This window comes from Ornithorhynchus anatinus, chromosome 5 (assembly GCF_004115215.2).
Source record: "Ornithorhynchus anatinus isolate Pmale09 chromosome 5, mOrnAna1.pri.v4, whole genome shotgun sequence".
Lineage (NCBI taxonomy): Eukaryota > Metazoa > Chordata > Mammalia > Monotremata > Ornithorhynchidae > Ornithorhynchus > Ornithorhynchus anatinus.
Window position 1 is genome coordinate 44,542,809 of NC_041732.1, and position 17,050 is coordinate 44,559,858.

The 17,050-nt window shown below is 39.1% G+C and overlaps 1 protein-coding gene across 3 annotated transcripts in view; it reads left to right on the forward strand.

Annotated features, from left to right (window-relative positions):
- TEX15 (testis expressed 15, meiosis and synapsis associated) overlaps positions 1-17,050 on the forward strand; it is a 43,743-nt gene that overhangs the window by 15,547 nt on the left and 11,146 nt on the right. For all 3 annotated transcript variants that reach the window (XR_003759823.2, XM_039912021.1, XM_029065782.2), the window contains exons 5-7: positions 754-900; positions 3,091-3,250; positions 8,894-16,312. Coding sequence is in view for 2 of the 3 variants with exons in the window: in XM_039912021.1 (XP_039767955.1) it covers positions 754-900; positions 3,091-3,250; positions 8,894-16,312 (7,726 nt within the window). In the remaining variant the exon portion in view is untranslated. The remainder of the gene's footprint in view (positions 1-753; positions 901-3,090; positions 3,251-8,893; positions 16,313-17,050) is intronic.

Consider the following 17,050-nt stretch of genomic DNA (forward strand, 5'->3'; position numbering starts at 1 on the left):
AGAGCCAGGATTCGCACCCCCAACCTTTGACTCCCAAGCCCGGGCTCTTTCCACGAAGCCACGCTGCTTCTCAGTGTGTCTAGTAACCCCCTGAATGGAGTACATTGCTCTTTGAACTGATTAATATTATATAACAAGTATGAAACTTGTTTAAAGCTCACAGTTTCTGATATAATTTAGTATTTCATAAACTTGTTGCCCTCATATCCAATCATTAAAGCTTACTGAAATTTTTGAAAATATTTGGATGAGAATAACTGTTCATTCATTCAATAGTATTTATTGAGTGCTCACTATGTGCAGAGCAGTGTACTAAGTGCTTGGAATGCACAAATCGGCAACAGATAGAGACAGTCCCTGCCTGTTGATGGGCTTACAGTCTAATCGGGGGAGACAGACAGACAAGAGCAATAAATAGAATCAAGGGGAAGAGCATCTCATTAAAACAATAGTAAATAAATAGAAACAAGGTGATGTACATCTCACTTACAATATACAGTTTATCTGATGGTTGGGGTGCAGAATAATTCAACATTTCATCAGATTGGTATTCTCCACTACAGGTTTCTCTATTTCTGTATATGCATCTAGGTAGAAATATATTCAAACATGTAATATATACATCTGTTATTTCTTGAGAGCATACACTTTCATTAACTAACCCAAGGTTCTTTTTTCCCAGTAGGTGTTCAGAAGGTTAAAAGTTACTTGTGAGCTATCCCTGTTGAGATTTTTTTCTCCCTTTTCTATCAGGTTCTCTTTGGTAGAGTGAAGAAAATACAGCCTATTTTGGATAAAAGGAAAGTTATTTTGGATCCTTCACCTAACTTTGACTGCCACATATCTAGGAGTGTACCTTCACCTAAAGATATCATCGATTACCAAGCCAGTGACTCAGCAGTATGTCGAACCTTTATTCAATTTTATTGGTTTTTTCCCTCCCCACATACTTGATGATACAATTCTTGTCCATAAAGTACTCTTTCAAAGTAACAGTTGGAAATTCTGTAAGCTCACTGTAGGCAGAGAACGAGTCTGCCAACTCTTTTGAATTGTACTCTCCCAAATGCTAAGTAAAGTGTGCTGCACTCAGTAAATACCATTGATGACAATGATGGAAATCAATTATTTCAATTGAATGCAACATTCTATCAGATGTAATGATATTTCAACAAATCAATCGTATTTATTGCATGCCTGTTGTATTCCTAGCGCAGTACTAAATGCGTACGAGTGTACAATAGAAATTCACTTTAAGTGTAGTATGTGCCAAGCACTGTACTAAGCACTGGGCTAATTACAAGATAATAAGGCCACATTCAGTCTGTGTCCCACATGGGGCTCACCTTCTGAAGGAGAAGGATATTGCATTGCATACAGCTATTGCATCCCCATTTTACAGATTAGGAAACTGAGGTAGAGAGAAATTAGGTACACAGCAGGCAAGTGACAAAGCCAGATTAGAATTTACTCCCAGGCCTGAGAAGAAATCATGAACCCTGCCCTCAGAGAGTTTACAGTCCAGCAAAGGAGACAAGCACTAAAATAAATTACAGCTTGAGGAAGGAGAGGGAGATAGATACTTAAGTTAGTATTTAAGTAATAGTGAATATAAGAGGTACAAAAGTGTTTTAGGAGGATGTGAATACCGAAAAATAATAATTGTGGTATTAAGCATTTACTATGGGCCAAGCCCTGTACTAAGTGCTGGGGTGGCTACAATACAATCAGATCAGTCTCACTAGACCCAATCTCTCCCTTTCTCTGTCTTGCTTTTCCTCTTGCCTCTAGGTCATCTCTAAACAGATGTCCTGCTGGCAACTGAAGCTCAATATGTCAGACTAACCTAATCACTGCCTTTCATTCTTGTCTCTCCCTCCACTGACTTCTTGCTCACTTTATCCCCTCCCCCACCTTACAATTCAACTGACCATAGTTCTCCCCCATTTAAAGGCCCTTCTCAAATCACGTACACAGAGAAGTATTGTTATCTAGTAGAAAGAGTAAAGGCCTGGGAGTCAGGAGACTTGGGTTCTAATCACAGCTGGGCCACTTGCACTGTAACCTTGGGGCTAGTCACCTAACTTTTCTATCCCTCAGTTTTCTCATCTGTAAAATGGAGATTAAAAACCTGTTCACCCTCTTCTCTGGACTGTGAGCTCCATGTGGAACAGGGACTGTGTCTGACCCAACCTGATTAACTTGTATCTATCCCAGCACTTAATACAGTGCTTGGCATATAGTAGAACCTTAATAAATGCCATAATTATTATTATCAATCCAGTTCCTGTTCCAAAGGAGGTTCAGAATCTAGAGGAGAGGGAGAAAGGGTATTTAACGGATATTTGTTAGATAAGAGTACTTAAGCACAGAGAAGTTAAGTAACTTGCCCAAGGTCATACATCAGCTAAGTGGTAGAGCTGGGATTAGAACCTAGATTGTCTGTCTCTCAATCCTGTTCTCTTTCCAGCAGACTATGCTGCCTCTCTTGGAGATTCTGTGATATCAGAAGGGTCTTGAAGTGGGGAAAACTATGGTCCATTGAATTGGAGGGGGGTGAAAGTGAGCAAAAAGTCAGTGATGGGAGAGATTCATTCAGTAGTATTTATTGAGCGCTTACTATGTGCAGAGCACTGTACTAAGCACTTGGAATGTACAATTCGGCAACAGATAGAGACAATCCCTACTCAATAATGGGCTCAAAGTCTAAACAGGGGAGACAGACAGCATGAGAATGATGCCCAGGATAGCTTGAAAAAGGTTAGCAAAACTCACGTAGAACATCTGTTGAGAGATGACCTAGAAGCGAGAGGAAATGCAGGATTGTAGAAGAGAGAGGTTTGGAGTAGTGAAGTAGTTTTTGTAGTCATCTGCATAGAAGTGGTAATTGAACCCTAGGAGGTAGATGAGCTCCCCAAGGGAGTGAATGCAAAGTGCAAATTCAGAACTGTGTGTTTCTTCTGAGTAGTAATAATAGTACATCAAATTTAAATAACAATTATATGATAATACAATTCTAAAGTTCTTATAAATTGGCTGGAAACCATCGAGATTAGTATGGTGATTTGGTTTATTTTCTTTATTTTTCAGGTGTACATCTATGAATATAGTGTTCTTTCAAAACCAGTGGATAAACCTAGGCAGTGTCTCCCATTTGCAATAGTAGCAGTAAAATTCATTGGTCAGAAAATGGATGTCCCCTTTATAACATCTATGAGGTTTTTGTCTACAGAATTTCCAAAGTGGACTGGTAAGATCTTTTTTCATTTTTTTTCTTGAATCAATTGTATTTGTTGAACTATAACTGTGAGCAGAGCACTGTACTAAGCAGTTGGAAGAGTACAGTATAACAGTTAATAGACACATTCTCTGGCCACATGATACTTCATTCAATCAGTTGTACTATTGAGCACTTCCTGTGTGCAGAGCACTGTACTAAGCTCTTGGGAGAGTACAATATAACGATAAAGAGTAACATTTCCTGCCCACGATGAGCTTACGGTCTAAAGGAGAAGCTTCTTTGTCCCACATGAGGCTCTCAATCTAAGAAGGAGGGAGTAGGAATGACTCCCCATTTTACACCTGAGGAAACTGAGGCATAGATAAGTTAAGTGATTTGCCCAAGGCCTTACAGCAGACACAGGGTGGAGCCAGGATTAGAACTCACCATAGAAATAGGACTATGGCTCTCCAAAACACAGTCTTCTAAAAACCCGTATTAGAACCTCCAGTTGTCAAAAATAATGATGAGCATGTATTCTCTTTATGACAGGACTGGTGAACTAGTTGAAATACTAGTGGTTGGGTTGCTAACTGCATTTTAGTAATGCTTGTGTTGGCACTGAAGTCTCAAGTTAACTATTTACAGGAATAAGTGCCATGGGAATCCATTTTCTTAAAGTTCTTCACAAACAATTGTTATAGCTTCAAAGCTAGTGATGTTGAAAGATGCTTTTGAGGTCCAGTGGCAGCAAACTTGAAGGGATTATATTCTGACTGGGCATCAACACCATTCATAGGCATTAACTTAAAATGAATCTGCAGAAACAGTGGAATTACATTACAGAACAGGAAAGTGCAGTCCTTGAACAAATGAACTCCCAGGGTATCAACTTCACTATTCTGCTCCTCATTTCCAAAGCAAGTTAAGTTTTCGAGACGTATCAACAGAAGTAACTAAGGAAATGGGGAGAGGGACAAGAGAGAAATGGAGGGAAAGCTAAACAGGAGTATGTTGGTTTTAAGAAATGCATGAAAACTGTTTGGAAATAATTTCCAGAAGTTTTAATGTTAAAAAGGGAGAGAAATTTACAAATGACTACCACCAGGAGTAATAGGATCAAAATACAAGCGAATATTTTTAGGTTTAATACAGTTGGTAATAAAAGCTACATTCTTTGGGTTATTTAAAATTGGAGGATCAATCAATCAGTCATTTAATGGTATTTATCGAGCACTTGTGTGCTGAGCATTGTGCTAAGCACTCTGTGTATGGAAGAACACATTCTATATTTATATCAAAGTCTGTCTCCCCCTCTTAGATTGTAAACTCTCTGTGGGAAGGGTATGTGTCTGTTAAATTGTACTCTCCCAAATGCTTACTACAGTGCTCTGCCTACAGTAAGTGCTCAATAAATAGGATTGACTGACTGACTAACACTTGAAGTTGCCCCTGGAAAGAAGTGGATGGCTCTTTATGCCTCTTGTTTCTCATGTTCTAGGATTCTACAATTTAAAATTTTCTTTTTCTGTACAGCTCCTCCCACTGAGAATAACAAATGCCCACTATTTCTCCATCCATTAAATTGGGATAATAGATGCAAAGAGGTACTGAGGGAACTAGGACCAGAAGCAATGTTACCTAATGGATAGAGCACAGGTCTGAGAGTCAGAAGGACCTAAGTCTAATTCCAGCTCCATCACTTGCCTGCTGTGTGACCTTGGACAAGTCCTTTCAGCTTGGCTTAGTGGTTAGAGCACCAGTCTGGGAATCACAAGGACCTGGGTACTAATCCTGGCTCTGCCGCATATCTGCTGTGTGACCTTGGGCATGTCATTAAACTTCTCTGGGTCTCAGTTACCTCATCTTTAAAATGGGGATTAAGACTGTGAGGTCCATGTGGGACAGGGTCTGTGTCCACCCTGATTAGCTTGTATCTACCCCAGTGTTTAGTACAGTGATTGGCACATAGTTATCCCTAACAAATGCCATAAAAAAGTGATATTTTAGCATATATCATCCTTAAGGCAGTTTATTATTGCTACTCTGTTGGGCCTTTACTGTTGCTAGGTGAGAGGTATTTTGGTTTTCAGAACTATCATTTCAAGCTTTAGTGGTTAACACACTGTACATTGGGGAATATCACTCTGGTGGGGAAGGAGTGTGAGCACTGTGTAACTATGGGACCTCAAGTACCCAAGTGAACATAGGCGAAAGGTACTACAGATCTACCTCTAAACAATAGGTCCTTGGTTTTGGAGAGCAGTGCCTTGGATGAAACTGAATAGAATGTGATAGTTGGAGAATTCCGACCAGATCAGGATTTAGAGCTCGGCTTAAGGAAGATTTCCAAGGCCCCACTCAACCTGTCCCAAGCCCATTCCATTCCTGATAAATCCGGATCCATAATTTTTAAAGGACTTACTGACATGGTATGACTTACCATCTTTAAGGGACCACTACCCATTTGTATTATTGCAGAGTGACTCTGTCCTCTCATCTTGGCAATATGCTCAGATTTAATAGAGTTTAATCTGTGCAGAACTCTGTATTAAGCACTTAGGACAGTGCAGTAAAGGTAGTGGATCTGATCCCTGCTCTCAAGGATCTTAAAATCTAGCAGGGGAGATATAGACACAGAGTTTGAAGATTTGTTTATAAATGCTACTGGGTGGTGGTAGTTTAGGTGATGCGAGTTGGGTCAGTTTAGGTGACATGGGAGTGCTCAAGTGGCAGGACATTCATACAGTGGTATTTAGTGAGCACTTACAGTGTACAAAGCACTGTCCTAAGCTCTTGGAAGAGTACAATATAACAGTATAGACACATTCCCTGCCTATAGCGACTTACAGTCATAGACACAAGCTTACAGTCTAGCATAGTGGGGAATTGAGTGGGGATATAAAAGATCAATAATAATGATGGTATTTGTTAAGCACTTACCGTGTGTCAAGCACTGATCTGAGCACTGGGGTTCTTAGAAACTAATCAGGTTGGACCCAGTCCCTGTCTCACATGGGGCTCTCAGTCTTAAGCCCCATTTTACAAATGAGGTAACAGGCACAGATAAATTAAGTGACTTACTCAAGGTCACACAACAAACAAGTGGCAGCGCTGGGATTAGAATCCAGGCCTCTCTGACTCCCAGGCCCATGCTCTATCTACTAAACTAAACTATGCTGCTTCTCGTTAATCAGATGAGGCCTTCTGGAGGATTTGGATTTCAGACAGGCTATGAAGATGGGGAGAATATTGTCCTGTTAAATGTGCAGTGGGGAGGGTGTTTCTTGGTAGGAGGGAAAGCATTTAAAATCACAATCAAATAGAGTCACAACTTGGTGGTGTAGCAGCAGGCAGACCAATTGGAATGTGGCAGTTGGGAACGGTTGCTGCCCTTGAACAGAGGCTTTAGTTTGAAGACAGCAGTATATGTTGCTAGTGACCAGTGCATTAGTACGGCAAAGGATAAACCTTAATTGCACAAAGTATATATACATAGATCGTTTGTTGCACAGATGGACTCATTCATTCATTCAGTAGTATTTATTGAGCGCTTACTATGTGCAGAGCAGTGTACTAAGCGCTTAGAATGTACAATTCGGCAACAGATAGAGACAATCCCTGCCCAATGATGGACTCACAGTCTATCAGTGGCATTATCTTCAACCAATCTCTGATCTTGGTGGCACAGAAAACTAAAAGTATTTGTGCTTTGAGGCCCTAAGCCTAATATTAAGTTCATTTTAGAAGTAATCGCTTCTCCTAAAATGGACAGGCCCTCATCTCCTCTTCTCCCACCCCCTTCTCAGTTGCCCATATACTTGGATTTGCACCCTTTATTCACCCTTCCCTCAGTTCCCCACCACTTATGTACATATCCCAGCTCTGCCACTTGCCAGCTGTGTGACTTTGGGCAAGTCACTTCACTTCTCTGTGCCACAGTTACCTCATCTGTAAAATGAGGATTAAAACTGTGAGCCCCATGTGGGATAACCTGATTACCTTGTATCCCCCCAGTGCTTAGAACAGTGCTTTGCACATAGTAAGCACTTAACAAATACCACCATTATTATATCCATAATTTATATTAATGTCTGTATCCCCCTCTAGACTGTAAGCACATTGTGGGTGGAGAACTGTCAACTCTGTTACATTGTACTCTCCCAGACAGTACAGTGCTCTGCGCACAGTGCTTAATAATTAGGAATGATCCATCGATGATAGAAAATGTTCTGGGAGCTCTTTTTTATGTTTGGTGGGGAATTGAACATTATATATATATGTGTGTATATATATATATATATATATATATATATATATATACATATAAAAGTTCATACCTATACGAGGTAGTTCTTTTATATATATATAAAGTTCATACCTATACGAGGTAGTTCTTAAGACACTCCACAAAGAGTTTGTTGAACCGGGAGAAGAATGGTGACCAAGGTTGAGGGAGTGGAGCCAGTGAGCTATCCTCTACCTACCACATTCCCACACCTTTTTCTAAGAGCAGAACCTAGGGGACTACTGACAGATCCACCCATTTAATCAGCTTCAAGCACTTATTCTTAAGGGATTTTTGTGGCATTTGTTTAGCGCTTAGTAGGTACCAGTTGCTGTATTAAGCGCTGGGGCAGATTCAGGCTATTCAAGGTGGGCACAGTCTGTATCTCACTTAGGGCTCACAGTCTTAATCCCTATTTTACAGATGAGGTAACCCAGGCAGAGAAGTTAAGTGACTTGCCCAAGGTCACACAGTAGACCAGTGGTAGAGCCAGGACTGGAACCCAGATCTTTCTGACTCCTAGGATATGCTGCTTTTCCTGTCCAGATGTGTGTGGTGAATATCAATGAGTTGTATTCAGTGAGTGCTTACTATCTTCAGACCACTGTATTAAGTGCCTGGAAGTTTGTAGACTTGATCCCTACCCTCAAGGACCTTATGTATATGCTAGTCTGGCTTTGGGCTCAAACACCAAGGCAGGAACCATCCTACTCACGTCTGTTGTAAAGGCCTTGGCCTACTGTACTGACTGGTTCTAGGTGAATAGTACAGTAACAGAATGCATTAGATCTTTGTTGCATCCTATTGCCTGTTATAAATGACTGTTTTTGCACTATTCTTTTCAATTTAACACTGTTGCAGAAAGAGAGGGGATGACAGACACTTTGGAAATGGCTTTGTGATTTTTCTAGAACCCCAATGATGAATTTTAAATTTAACTGAATGTCACAATTACTAATTGATTAACCATACACTAAATAGAATGAAACATAACTGAATAATGAGGAGACAGATTTGGTTTGGGGACACAAAGAGCTAGAAGAATTGGAGCTGGTAGTAGATGGGACCTAAGAAATGGAGCATCAGGAAATAAAGACCTTCCAGGGCACGTGGGAACAGAGTAGCCAGAGCTCTGAGGTAGTTGGCAAGGGGGAGGGAATAGGAAAATGTGATCTGGGGGACATAAGTAGAAGGAAATGGTGGTGGCCAGAGGGAACAGAACTGGGAAACTTGGTCAGGGGAGATGTCACCATAGCCAAAGGAGTCTTCAATCATATTATAACCCTGAAATGGTCATGACTATATGAGAAATTATAACCTGGATTAAAATGGAAAAAAATGTAGTTTTTCCTGTGGTTTTTGTTTTTCATTTATCCTTTCCATAGACGGAAGAGATTCCTTGAAAAACTGCACCATAGCCAAAAGAATTGGTAAAGGAAAAGATGCGACTATCATCTATGAACATTTCAGGAACCCCATTGATTCTTCTGACTGTAAGACTCAGGACAGGTGCTCATGTGGTGAACTCAATTCAGATGTTAGTCCTCATTGCTCAAATATTTCTCCTTCTTGTGGAAATATACATTATCAAAACATCATTGAGGCCGAAACCTCTGATGGCCAGACAGAGCACAACTTAACAGGAGGCAGGACCTCATCCCAAGTGCAGTCAAGTGAGCCAGGTCTGCCATTTGGGCCTTATTTAGATTTTGATGAAAGTATTCAATTGAGTTGTATTGAGAAGATTTTAAAGAGACTTTATACTTCTGCTCCTGTTAGCAACAGTGTTGATTCAAGCACTGTAATTACTTCAAAACTCATCAAGGATCCAAGACTGATGCGACGAGAAGGAAACAATGAAATACAAAATCCCAAGACAGATGTACAAGAAATTCCACCTTCAGAAAATATTCCGAAATGTTGTAGTTCAGATATGAGTCTGTCATCTCCACCACCTGATACTGTCTTCCTACCTGAATCTATCATGGGCAACTGCTCATATCCTAATAACCCAGGGGTTTGTCAATATGCTAAGGGTCCTCTTCAAGACACACAGATGACCACAATAGAGGACCAAAGGAAAGACCAAAACAGTGTTGATTCCAAAGCTTTACCACCCATTTCAGATGAGAAAATAATTTCTAAAGGGGAGAATCAGAAGGATGATAGTCAAAAAGCAAAACAATCCAGGCAGATGAGTAACATCCTTGGTCCCATTAAGTGGCAAAACAAGGTGCAGATTCCATCACCAAAGAACCATTCTCCAGACCAAAGAACTTCAGTGCAAGCAAATTCTAAAAAGCTCAATAGTCAGAGTTCTCAGAAATCTCAGTCTAGTAATTTGGAAACGGTACCCCATATTAGCCAAAAATATTCTTCTGGAAAGCCACTGCACAGTGGGGAAAAAAGCACACAGCACCTTCAAAACACTGAGAAGCTTATGTGCCTTAAATCTAGGATGGAAGGTAAATCCTTACATAGAAAAATACATGACCCACAGAAAGAGAATGGAAATCACTGCACCACTGGAAAGAAAAACAATTCAACAGTTTTTTCTGTCCCACACAATGAAAAGGATATTTTCATTTCCTCCCATCAAGAACACAAATGCGGTGCTGAGGTTCTCAATACTTTTGGAAAAAATGATAAAGTATCTAGTCTGGTGAGAAAACTACATCCTTCTACAGTTACCAAAGAGGAACTAAAAAAAGATGGCATGGATCTCATGGCCTGTGAGTTACTTAATAATGGCCAAAGAACAGAGGACAGTCTACAGAAACAACATGAAGACCTTTTTCCATGTGAAAAGATGGATGTAGATCAAAGCCTTGCAACCTCTCAAAGTATAATTGACCTGGATATGGAAAATTCAAATAGTAAGTGCATCAAGATAAAATCAAACACTTCCCAGAAAGTAGAAGACACCCCTGCAGCCACCAAAACACTGAATCGTTCAGTGAATTCATCGTCTGCCCTCTACACACCAGGAAACAATGAAATAAAGGGCAAAAATGTTTTTTATTTATATCCCCTTGGAAAAAATGAAAAGGCACTTGAAATAAACAAGAAATATAAAGACAATTTGAAGACTTTTTTGGATGGAGATGTTTTTAAGGATCAAGAACATCCAGTATTCTGCAATCCAGATACAGGAGATGCTCTACAGTTTCCTAGCCTCAACACTGATTTCAAACAAGTATGTCAACTTGCAAAGAAATATGATATCAAAGAAAGAGGTGACCAAGAGATGGCCAGAGAGAGTTGTGCTTCAGAAGGAGAAAACAGAGTGGAAAACACTTCAACAGAGAAGGGAGAGCATTCTACAATTGAAGACTTGACCAACATTTTTGATAGTGTGAAAGAAATAAAAAAATATGACAGTTTAGGCATGACAGGTTCCGAAAGATTTTCTTCTGGAGTTGAGTTAACTTGGGAAGAAAGATGTGCAGTTTCAGAAACTGCTTCAATTAAAGTGGAAAATATTGCAACTGCTATAAGGGAAAAAGGTATAAATGAACATGGTGATGTTAACTTACAGCAGTTACCTGCTACAGCAGTGTTTTCCCGGTCTCCTGATCCCTCAGTGAGTTACACGTATTCAAGCTCAGATACCAGGAATATTCCTCTCCCCATTTTCAATTTGGAACCTTCAGATAGCCAAAGAAACCAGACTGGTGAAATGTGTGTTTCTGAAAGTGTTTCAGAGAAAAATGGATTTTATGATTGGAAATATAGTGTGGAGAAAGATAACTTCCAGGAATTATCTCAGTGGCATGTATTAAAGGAGAAATTAAAAGATTTGATCATTCAGGGCCCAGACTTCGAAAGTGAGATTGAAGTTTCATTAATGCAGTGTGAAGACTCTTCAAACTCCAACCATGGAGATGCACCTGATGATTTTGAAGAATTTAATTCAGTGTACAATTTTCTAAAATCACGTATTAACTGGGGAAGTTTGTTTGAAAGCAGTAGTTGGAGTGCAAAAATTTCAAAAGGTGAACTCATAGAAAATAGAAGTCAGTGCATTTTTCAAGAAAATAATTTCCATTCTTGCATACAGCAGAACAGTACAAAACCCTTAAATACAACTATGCTCCCAGACTTAAAAATCATAATTACTAATGTACTTGAAACAGAATTTGACCCTTATGACCCTTATAAACTCGAAGATGATATATGGGATTGTGTATTTCAATCACTTGAACCAGAAATTGATATAGAATGGCCAAGACAACAAGAAATCAAAGAATATTCCCAGCCTCCTTGTGAAAATTTTAGTCATCCTTTTGAAGATGAATTAGGGAGTAGTTTAAGTCAGGAAACAGAACTTTTCAATGAATGGGAAGGGTCCCTGTCACGTGACATGGTTCATGACCCAGATAGTGATTGTGTGCCTGAAAAACAAAGCTGTACATTTTTAACTGAACCTGCTATTTTTTCTGAGTCGATGAACAGTGCAAGCAATAGTTCCCTGGAAAATCTAAAGAATAATTGTGATGAGGCTCAGGAGCAAAAAGATAGGGGATCAAAAGTTAATAAAAGAAAACGTCTTCCTGCTTCTCAGACCAATGAGGTTATACCACATAAAAATTTACAATCTCAAGAGGATTGTAGAAAAAAACTGAAGGTGGTTAGTCATCAGCCCTTTGAAAAATTTTTGTCACTATCTGAGGGAAGGATTAAAACATTTTCACAGTCTGAAAAGCACATAAGAAGTGTTCTCAACACTCTTAATAGTGAAGTATCCCTGTGCAAAAGCAGACGTCTGTCCAAGAAACTAGACAGAGCTGTTCTTCACTTAAAGAAAGCTCAGAGGAGAGTATACAGATCATTACAACTTGTAGCTAAAGTGGGAGAGAAAAGGAGAGAGGGCCCATTGCCAAAGTCGTATGAAGTTACATGTAACAACTTCTGGGAGATTTGCGACCTTGAAGGCTTTAGATTTGTGACACGGAGAAAATATCACTCCACTAGATATTCTTCAGGGAAAAGAAAATATGCTAAAAAGGAAGAGAAAAAAACTGTCGCATTGGAGGCAAGTAATACACAGACACGAAAGTTGAAGCACAAGTGTAAAAGAAAAGGGGTCAGAACTAGAAAGTCCATTTCAACAGAAGATGCTACCAGTGAATTCTCAAGAGGCCAAATGAGAGCTCATTTGAAGGAGAATCGTAATCAGGAGAATCATTTTGAGTTAGATTTAGTAGAGCCGTCCTCTTTACAGTCTACAAGTTCTTCCTCAGCTTGTAAAAGTGGCATTCTAAAGAATCAACAAAGACCATCCTATCTTCAGGCTGTTCCTGAAAAAGTCACATCTTTGGATTCCACCCGGCCACGAGATAGGAAACTCCCCGATGAGGTTGGCCAGGCTAATTTTAAAACTGTGCCTAAAGTGCACCCTAAAGGTACGCAAAGAGAATTCTGCTCTGTATCTGATAAATCTTTCAGTGAACATCATTCAAGATTTTATATTTCCCCTGAGGAAAATATAATATTGAATTCTGATCAACCTGTTCGCAAAGATAACTCAGTAATTAACCCTGGTGTACTTATTTCAGTTTTAAAATTAAATGGGGAGCACTTAAATGAGGACACCTACAAATCAGATGTTCCAGTTGCTTCTGTCCATCATGAAAGTGAGGAAGTCACCCTTGACATGGAAAAATTTCCAGTGCTGGCAGAAGATGCAAATCAAAATATTGGTACTGCAGTCTTTCCTCTAGGCTCAGATAAGTCAACTCCCATAGCTGACCAAAAGTGTGAGACTCAAATTTTACCATGCCCCCAGATTCTAAATATTCAAAGTGACTCCTGGAAGTCTAGCTTAGAAAATCTGTCAGAGAAAGTTTTACGTGTCCATGCTGTTGAAATGCCCGTACCACTTAACCGGCAACAGGAAAATAACGAAACTGAGATTTCAGAGGAAGAATTGTATTCTTCAAATGACTGCAGCCAAAGAGTCAAAAAGGAAATGTATGTTGCTGAGAACGTTAACTTGGAGCTGCGGCCAGTTTCTTCAGCCATAGAAATTGGTAATTGTGAGAACAAGGCTGATATGAGCTCTTTAAATGACAGCCCTAGGTTCTTTGGTGACAACTCACTGATTCGATCTCATACATTCATATCACAAGAAGGTAATCAGAATCCAGGCCTAGAACCTGGGAAAATCAATCTGCTAAAAGACCAGATCGATCCTCCAAATGAAGATATGGATCTTTCAGGAGATATTTTTGAGAGGCCTTCTGCTCAATTAGAAAGCATAGAACACAAGAGTTGGTCATTAGAAGAAGGTTGCTTGGATTTAACTGAAAACAAACAACTTAAAAATGACCCATCTGTTTCTACTCTGAATACTACAAATAATAGTAGTGCTTCTGATAGGACTATCTCCTTGAAGGAGACAGCTCCCAATCTCGACAAAAGAAAGGAAAACCAGAAAGTAAAAAGTAGCAGTGATTCTCAGTCGAACACTAAGTCACATTCAGAAATAACGTATACTCTGAAACAAGGTAATAGAAGAGTTACCCCACCTCAGCTATTTGACAGTATCTCTCATCAGGAGCAGGGGACAATCCCTGAAGGTGAATTGAAGGAAAACCACTGTTTGGATGAACGTGCTGGTCTCATAGATGAACTATCTGAAATTTTACGAAGGGCAGATGAGGCATCATCTTGGGAGGCTGCACAGGTGCAGTTTGAAATCTGTGAAAGCATCCTTCCCATATTTATTGATGCTTTTGAAAGGAAACAGAAATGCTCATTTAAGCACATCTTAGTTTCCCACAAATTGTTGGTGGAAGACAATCTGTGGAATAACTGTAAAGCCACATTAAGACCACAAGCCATTGATCCCTTCGTGGAACTGCAAATGGTGATGGAAATCATACAGTTTATTGAAAACAAGAAAAGTTTCTTACGAGGTGAACCCACTTTCCGGAGCCTCCTTTGGTATGATGATTCACTCTACCATGAGTTGTTTGAAGGGCAGGATGGAAATCAACAACAGTCCAGTTTCTATTCTGTTTTCCAGCAGAGGCTAAAATGCAATACTTGGAGTGAGTTAAAAAGACACCATTTTCAGTTATCTAAATTGTTTAAAGAAATCAAAAGGGAAAACAGTTCATACTACTCAGTCTTAAAGTGTCAACGGCAAATTGATGAGTGTGAAGCAGTACTGCGGCATTCTTCTGATGGCTTTGGTTTTATAATTTCTCTGCCATTTACCTGTGGAGCTAATTTTGGAGAGAGTTTAGATGAGTTGGAAACTTTAAGAAAATGTACTTTGGAACTGTTATATAACTCTTTGCCTTTTCCTAAAGTTCATTGTCATTCAGGAAAACAAGATCATCTCTGCATGATTTTAGAGGTTATCTCCTCAAAGGTAAATTTTATAAAGAGTTGTGAATCGAGGAATGTTCAGATATCCCTTTTTGGCATGGAGCATATCTTTTTTGATGCTGCAAAAAGTCTTGTTTGGAAAAACCAAAGGGAACCTGTAAGCAAAATGACCTTGCCAGGTATGAAGAAAGCAGTCTTGTTCAAATTACACCAAGATGCTCTTTCAAAACTGCAGGAAATACATAAGAATATGGCTGAAGATCTTAGTTTTAAAGAGGCTTCTTGTCTTTTGTCTGTGGAGACTGTTAAAAATGCTCCCAGGGAATCCAGTGGCTGGGGCGACAAGGCCAAATTGAGCATGGAAAACTGCAGATTCAACCATGTTAACAAGGTTTTGCTTTCACGCCCAGATATTGGCTGTGTCGGGCAAATAATAGAACAAGTCGAGCTTGCGGACCTTGACAAGTTAGAAGAACTGAGACTGAGATGTACAGATCACTTGGAGATCTTAAAACGACTCTTTCAGATGTTACAAGAAGAAGACATAAATCATATTTTTATCTCTGAAGACAATGTGCTGGACATAGTGGGGAACCACACTGTCAGTGCTGTAATTCTAAGGCCTGAAACGGTTGAGATTTACGTTGAAATAGTTATGATGTCCGAAACAATCCATTTTCTTAAAAACGTAGAGGCCAAAAAGCTAGGCAAGGAAAAATTTCGAGGTATGCTTTGGTTTGATTTGTCACTTCTTCCTGAGCTGATTCATTTCCAAAAAACAATGACTTCTTTTTCATTTCTGCAAGATGTTTCCACAGATGGACCTGGGGATGCAATGGAGTATGCCATTTTGAAAATTAAGTCTGAGTTGGATGTGATCTGCACATATTCAGAAGCCATTAACTATAGTTATGCTTTTCAGCTGCTATCGAGGGAACTTACAGAGCTTTCAGAAATAAGAAAATTAATAGAAAAGCCTGTGCCTTCTGGCTCCACATACATTCATTTTGAACCATATATTGTGTCAGCAAATTATGGGAACAGTGTGACTGCATTGGAATACAACTTCAAACAGTTTTCTGTACTGCTGGAAAACCTAATGTCTGATCACAAGGAAGATTTGGGGAAAATTGCCCATACTATGAAAATCATGAAAACTATTGAGCAAATGAAGCTTGCCTGTGTCCGAAATGATATATCTCCCATTTCTCTTCTTATATGTCAAATGCTCAAAAATAAAAGGAAAGCCCAGGAACTGAAAAAAAATAAAGATTTGAAAATTTCAATGAACAGACCTGGGAAAACTGCCAGAAAAGCCAGTATCTGTCTCAGTAAGTCTCCAACTCCAGGGTATCTAGTCAAAAATGATTCAAGTTCACGTCAAAAAAAATCTGTCACTTTTGCCAAGTGTGAAGACTCAGAAACCCGTGAAGAGCATCACCCTTCCAAGATGCAGAGATCCAAAGGTAGGTGCACTTGTTTCTTTGGGATTTGAATCCCCTTTTAAATCAATGTATCATTTGGTGAGTTTGGGACAGTTTGTTTATATAATTCATTTGTTCCAGAAGCTGAATCTAGAGTAATATTGAAAATACAGTTACTATTTGTCCATAAAAACTAGAGAGAAAATATATTGGATGGATGTACAGTAATGTATTCTGCTACCCTGTGCTGTTTATTTTTCTTTATAAATTATCATAAATGAGCGGAATGGTTCTTCCCGTGCCACCTTTGTGTCAGAAAGAAAAAAATATTCTGTAAGAAGTCATTTGTATGTGGAATATGAAATAGTATAAATTCTGGCTTTTGTGAGCCCGCTTCTAAATTTGGATAAGACCTTTATGGGTGCTAATATTGACTGAGGGAAAAAAAGTAACAATGAGCTAACCTAAAACAGTAAAAACCTCAACACTGCCACCTTTAATAAATACCTTTTTTAATATCGCTTTTTACATCCCCCTTTCGCTGAAAATGCTCACCCTCTGACTTCATCAGGTATGTAAAATTTCTTCATATTTTGTATAATAAATTACTTCATTATAGCAAACTACATAAAACCTAAAATCATTTTGTTTAAGACTGTGGTATAAATGTTAGAAATTCAGCAAGTGCTTAAAGCAATCTTGATAGCTTCTGAGAAGAGGACATTTTAACTATTGCACTTTTATAGTTTAACTTGTAATCAGCTTAATTTTTTTTTTAAT